This window comes from Elephantulus edwardii, unplaced genomic scaffold (genome assembly GCF_000299155.1).
Source record: "Elephantulus edwardii isolate Elephantulus edwardi_28Jun2011 unplaced genomic scaffold, EleEdw1.0 scaffold00467, whole genome shotgun sequence".
NCBI lineage: Eukaryota > Metazoa > Chordata > Mammalia > Macroscelidea > Macroscelididae > Elephantulus > Elephantulus edwardii.
Genome location: NW_006400217.1, coordinates 640,205 through 646,915, shown reverse-complemented (window position 1 = coordinate 646,915; position 6,711 = coordinate 640,205). Strand labels below are relative to the sequence as shown.

General features: G+C 43.2%; 1 protein-coding gene and 1 pseudogene across 1 annotated transcript in view; both read left to right on the top strand.

The window, feature by feature from the left end:
• The first annotated feature begins 2,121 nt into the window (after positions 1 to 2,121).
• CST11 (cystatin 11) overlaps positions 2,122 to 6,711 on the top strand; it is a 13,264-nt gene continuing 8,674 nt past the window's right edge. The window contains exon 1 of the mRNA XM_006902902.1: positions 2,122 to 2,346. Within this exon, the coding sequence (XP_006902964.1) occupies positions 2,122 to 2,346 (225 nt within the window). The remainder of the gene's footprint in view (positions 2,347 to 6,711) is intronic.
• LOC102848128 lies at positions 3,474 to 3,856 on the top strand (annotated as a pseudogene).

The window sequence follows — 6,711 nt, the reverse complement described above, 5'->3', positions numbered from 1 at the left end:
AAGACATGGTAAAACCTCACTAAAATAACACTAAAAATAGACCTGCCCCTTCCAGACACCTCTATATATTGCTATATTTCCATAACAGGAAACCAAAACCATGTGCATTTTTACATTGCATTTTCCCAGAAATCACCATAAAAGATTTCATATGAAGACGTCATAAAATTACAAGAAACTGACAGCCCAATTCTGAGTGTTACCTGACAGAGTTCTATGTTCCTCTCAACACCATCACAGTGTGTCAGTTTCAGTTGGAGCAAACTGGGTAGTCCTGTGAAATCTTAGCCTCACGTGGCAGAAGTTAGCAGTCCAAAAACCTTCTATCTCACAATACAGATCTATGACCTCGATCACAGTTTCTCCTCTACCTTTTCTTCCTCCAGAATGTCTGTGACTTAATTGAGTGTTCTCAAAAGTTGATAGATTCAAATATTAACAGAATGAGCACTGAGAATCTCTTACATCTTTCATTGGTAAGCTTGCTACTTGGTCCTTTTGTTGTTGTTGTTGTTGTCATCGTTGTTATGTGCCGTCGAGTTGCCTGTGGCTCATAGTGACCCTATGTACAACAGCCCTAAACCCTGCTCTGTCCTGTGCCAAACTCACTGTCTCTGACTCACCTACCTCCATTATTCTAGTTACTGAATCAATCCACCTCACAGAGGATCTTCCTATCTTGCGTTGTCCCTCCACCCTCCCAAGCATGACGTCCTTCTCCAAGGACTGGTCCCTCCTTGCAACATGTCTAAAGTATGTCAGACAAAACTTCAGAATCCTTGCCTCCAAGGAACAGCCTGGTTAAACCCTCTCCACGATGAACCTGTTTGTTTTCTTAGAAGTCCATGGTATAGTCAATACTTTTTTCCAGCACCACAGCTCAAAGGCATCAACTTTTCTTCTATCCTCCCTAGTCATTGTCCAGCTCTCTGATGCATAGCAAGTGATTGCAAAGACCATGACCTGTACCAGATGCACCTTAGTCTCTAGAGTAACATCATTGCTCTTCAGTACTTTGGAGAGGTCCCTAAGAGCAGACTTTCCCATTGCAATATGTCTTTTAATTTCCTGGCTACTGGTACCAAGAGTGTTAACTATGGAGCCAAGCTGTTAACAAAGCTGTTAACAATCTCAATCTCTTGGCCTTCCCTCCTGATACTGCCAATTGGCCCAGTAGTAAGAATCTTTGTCTTCTTGATATTGAGCCTCAATCTATACTGAAGGCCGCAGTCCTTGACTTTCTTTAAGGCAGAGCCAGAAACCACTGGGAACACTTGGAAAGCAGAGGATAGGAATTTTCAGAAGGGAAGAGAAGGCCAGCAGAAGGTGACCTCAGTCACCCCCCACCCTGCAGGTTAAACACAACCCAGAAGTCAAGGTGGAGCCAGAAACCATCACACCAGGAAAACAATCTATAAACCCGATCTACAGGACACATCACTCTCGCTTGGGAAACATTATCACTAAACTGAAGAGACACTGGCCACAGTATAAGAAATTGACAGCACCTGAAGTGTTTGGAATCACAGAAGCCCATGAAGCTTGAGGTATAAGCTATCAGATCAAGGGTTGGACAATGGGAGATAGGTGTTGAAGTGAGTGGATTGGAGTGGATGAGGATGCTGGAGGATGGTAGAGTAGGGAAATAAGTGGGTCAAGACTTGGTCCTTTAGGGAAGGTTATTGGCTGAATTGATCTTCAAAAGAGCCAGAAAAGGGGAGAGATAACCCCTCTTTGTAGGTTTCACCTTCACTGACGTGCTTTGGCAGCAGTCAAGTCTCAGTTTATGCTCCAATTCCCCAAGATCAGATAGTTCCCTTACTTTCCTTGCTTCCTATTCCTCCAGAACTCCCACACCCTAACTGAGGTAAGCTTAATGGATAGAGTACAAAAAGTTTCTAGGACAGCAGAAGACAGTGTGTTGCACAGAAAACCACTCCCACGAGAGAAGAAATGCGCATGTGTGTGCACACGCTAGACACATATTTGTGCTTGTCAATCATTCATTGGTCAGTTCCCTTAGTACACACACACTTTCACCTGAGAGGGCAGCCTAGTTAAAAAAAGAGAAGGCAGGAAGAAGAGCTGTGAAAGCAGAGAGAAAGGGAGCAAAAGGTTGTTATGGCTAGCTCCTGGCAGGCCTTTTGGCTCCTGCTTGCCATGCTGGTGGTCCTGGTGGCACTCACTAATCAAACAACAAAAAAAAGTTTTATAAGTATTCAAGAAGCATACATAACAGAACCCTATGTGGAGAACACAATCAGGTTCTTGATTGGTAAGTACAACCAAGAAAGTAAGGATCCATATAACTTCCGGATTGTCCGAGTCCTCAATATCCAGAGGCAGGTATGTACAAGCTCATTCCTCCCTGAATCATCCCATCGGGGTCATGACAGCTTGGAGGCATCTCCCACAAGGGATATTCAACCTCGCTCAGCCTGAAGTGGACATTTTTAAAAGAAACAAATTCATTAGAGTAGATGAGGTCACTTAAATGGTACCCCAAATCAATGGTTAGCAAATTAAGGCCCAAGAACCAAATGAATCTGCTGAATAAATTTGTAAAGACTATGATAAGCACCCTGTTCCACACACTTATATGTGTTGTCTCAGTTGCTTTCATACCACAACAGCAGAGTCCCAGTTGCAATAGTCTGTCTTATCCACTTGACTGATATATCAGTGTGGTAAACTAGTTGGGACAGAGATTGGCCCACAAAATCTAAAATAACTACTGATTTTACCAACCTCCGTTCAAAACAATAAAAAATTTTGTATAAAATGTTTTAGAGAAAAAAAGATTATTTTGTTTATTGATAATTAGCTGATTTCTTGTTAATTCTCCTCAGGTGACAAAAAGAAACAGGGAGCCCCTAATTCATCCTGGGCTAGGTCATAAGGGGTAAACTCTATGTGGTGGCCATGTTATATCCAATCCTGAGAGCCCGGGTTTCTGAGTGTACCACCATTCAGAGCTCATTGATGAGGAACACAGGGCTCAGGAAAGGAGGATGACTCAGAGGCCACTTGGCTGGTTTGTGAAGGAGTTGGAATTAGAACTCAAACCTGCATTAAACTAAATTCCCTAAGCTGCTGCAAGTAAGCCAGTGTTTTTGGCAATGAAAATACATATCTAATGAACTCGGAGGACTAGCTATTTCAAGATTTACATTGTAATTATAGAATGAACAAGTGTCTCTAATTTGACCTTTATTCGCCAAAGATGGGACTCACACATCAAGATTTTCTCCTTTGGAATTTCCTGAAGTCATTTCTACTTTTGTTCTCCCCATTCTTAGTCATTTCTAAACATTCCTAATCAAGGCTCTGATTAGCTTAGGGCTCCTAACCACTTCTTTTGCCCATCAAAACCATGGAGTGGAGAGAGCAGAGACCATGACATTTTTTTAAAAATAAAATTGGCGGTGCGCAGGCGACACACCGAGGGACAGGTAGAGTTGGGCACAGCCGCTAGGTCCGCTCTTGGTCCGTGCTGCCCCGTCGCGCTGCCGGTCCAGTGACCTTTGCGGCTGTCATGGGAGTGCAGGTGGATACCATCTCCCCCGGGTGCACCTTCCCGAAGCGCGGCCAGACCTGCATGGTGCACTATACGGGAATGCTTGAAGATGGAAAGAAATTTGATTCCTCACGGGACAGAAACAAGCTCTTTAAGTTTCTGCTAGTCAAGCAGGAGGTGATCCGACGCTGGGAAGAAGGCGTGGCCCAGATAAGTGTGGGTCAGAGAGCCAAACTGACCTTCTCCCCAGACTATGCCTGCGGGGCCACTGGGCACCCAGACATCATCCCGCCAAATACCACTCTCGTCTTCGATGTGGAGCTTCTAGAACTGGAATGACAGGAATGGCCTCCTCCCATAGCTCCTTGTTCCTGGATCTCCCACAGAGGGATCTGGCGCCTCCAGACACGCGCACGTCACTCCACACGGAGCTTCCCCGATGTTCCACTCCACTCTATAACCATATGCTCTGACCGAATGTGTTCTGTCACTCAGCTTTGCTTCCGACACCTCCGTTTCTTCTTTCTCTCTCTCTTCGTGTGTATGTTGACTTAAACGATATACCATCAACCTCAGATTATTAATTATTTTTTTGTTTTGGGGTGAAGATTCAGTTTCAGTCTTTTGGGTCTAGGTTCCAGTTAAGCATATGATCCAGTATTAACAGCACAAACAGTGGGTTCACTTTAGAATAGGACTCAGTGGGATGGGAAGGGTTTGGGGGAGAGGGGCGCAAGAAACTTTATTTTATTGTATTTTTTATGAAATTTTTATTACCTATTAAATATTTTTGCTGCTGCTGCGCTGCCAAACCATAGCAGATGTGAGGCGCTCTTGAGGGCTGAACTGTCCTCCACAAAGAGAAGATGTCCTTGGGTTGAATTACAAGCCCTCCCCAGAAATGAAGTGAGGAGGGGGAGAGCCTTTGCTTCCCCCCTCCTCCGCGCAGACCCTCTGCCTTTCTCAAGCAGATTGCTTTCACTGCAGTGTCAGACACTACAGGGATCTGTGCCCCGGCCAGCAGGGGCCTCGGAAGCCGCCTTTGTGGCCTGGCTTATATAATTTTTATTTTAATTTTCTTTTTTTTTGCAGTCCTGCGGTTTTTCTAAATGGATTTTCAGTACTTTTTAATCTCAAAGCTATCAGAGCGCAACCACTTCCTAAATTTTCAGAACTTTAATTGAAAGTTTAAATTGAAGGATGCTTTTTGTAGACACTTAACCACCCAATGAAAATCCAGCCAGCCATCAAGACAAATCCTTGAGTGTTCTCTTCAGAAAATGATGGTCATTGTAGCTTCAGCATCTCCCCCTGCTGAGCTCAGTTTCCTGGCTTCCCTCCCCCTCTCACCCCTCTGCTGTCTTGTGTAGTAATTTGGTGAGAGAAGTTGACGCTTTCTCCCTTCCCCCATCTTCTGCACCACGTAGGAGTTTCCACTTTTATTATTGCAATAAAAGTGTTTTATGCTGGCTTTTCTAAAAAAAAAAAATTGGCTGGGCAAGCCATACAGTTCCATTCCCTTTTAAGGGACAGAAAGCAATGGCAATGAAAGATTAACTGTGTGGTTTCAGTGTGGCCTTCCAGGCAAGGCCACAGTCATTACCAGCAGTGGGTATGCACACATAGCAGCCCCCCCCCCCCAATTACACAGTGCCAATTTCAGGCCCAATCCCAGCCTGAATGGGGACTTGTAGAAATTCTCACCAGCGGAATTGAGAATTCTCCTGATTCTTCAAATGGTGACAGATTCGTGGTTCCTTTGCAGTCTGAAGGTGTTGCCAGTGTCATATCTGAGAAACCCTAACAGGGTTTCTTTTTATTTTTTTCCTAATAGGGTTTCTAATAGTTACTAATAGTTAGGAAAGCACAGTAGTGGCCAGCTGACCTTGTTCTTGCTGATACCAAGGGCCTCATCTGCTGGAACCCTGAAACGTGTCAGCCCAGCCTCTGGCTACAATAGTCTTACCATCAGACAATACAAATATTGCACTACTGAATACTTTTGAATCTCATGCATTCTTTTCTGTTTACACCAGCAGTGAGTGGAGTAACAAGAACATGTAGATACAGTGAAATTACATTTAGTGCATTAAAAAGCTCACCCAGGCAAGTGCAAATGAGCTTGTAAAATAATCAGGTGCCAACATGTAGCTGTCTCTCATTCAATGACATCCAGTCACACACAGCTTGTTGTTAGCAAGCCCTTTAGTTTTTCTTAATAAATTTGATGACTTACTCAGGATTGGGAGTCCAGAGTGGCCTGGCCAGCTCCTCTGCTCCCTTCTTTTTCCGGGTATTCAAACTTAGTAACTTGCTCTGTGTCTTGGCCAAGAACAGAGATATGTTTCTAGCAAGGACAGCTTCCTGTTTGCCGCCTGGAGACTTTACCTTAGATTTTTGTTCTTGTTTTAATTTTTAATAACCAAAATTGCATTTGTTTGGCTACTTGCCATTGTTGAGTATGCATTTATTGTGTTTTACAAATGTGTGTGTGTGTGTGTGTGTGTGTGTGTGTGTAAAACCAAACAATAAAAAAGTCAAGGCATGTATAAGAGATATTTTAAAGAGTTATTTATAAAGGGAAACAAAAATGTGTGTTATAAAGTAAAGAGATCTTATGTATAATATATTTTTTAATATATAATGTAGATGTGAAGGGGTATCCTGGTAGAGGGTGGACCTGGGAAATAAGTGGGTCAAGGCACTGGGTTAAGGGCAGGGTCAACACTGTAACTAAAGGTTAACTCCTCAATGAGGAATTTATCTTTCACTGCTCCACAAATTGCTTGTTGTCAGACACTCCTCTAAATCTGAACATTCAGATTAAGACAGACTAGGAAGAAGGATTGATCATCCACTTCTGAAATAGCAGGCCTCTGAAAACCCTATGTACAACAGAACACACGTAGACTAAAAGACAGGGCAACCTAGGTAGAACTGTCAAGCATGGAAGTACAAAGGAAGAGGAACAGTTGTAAGCAGACACTAGTAATTGGAACACGGGATGTGAGAACCATGAATGTAGGAAAACTAGAAATTGTTAAGAAAGGAATGGAACGCATAAATATTGACATTGTAGACATTAGAGAGATGAGATGGACTGGCATGGGGCATTTTGAGTCAGATGATCATATGATATATTACTCTGGAGATGAAAAGGTGAGGAAAAATGGGGTTGCTTTCATAGTTAAAAA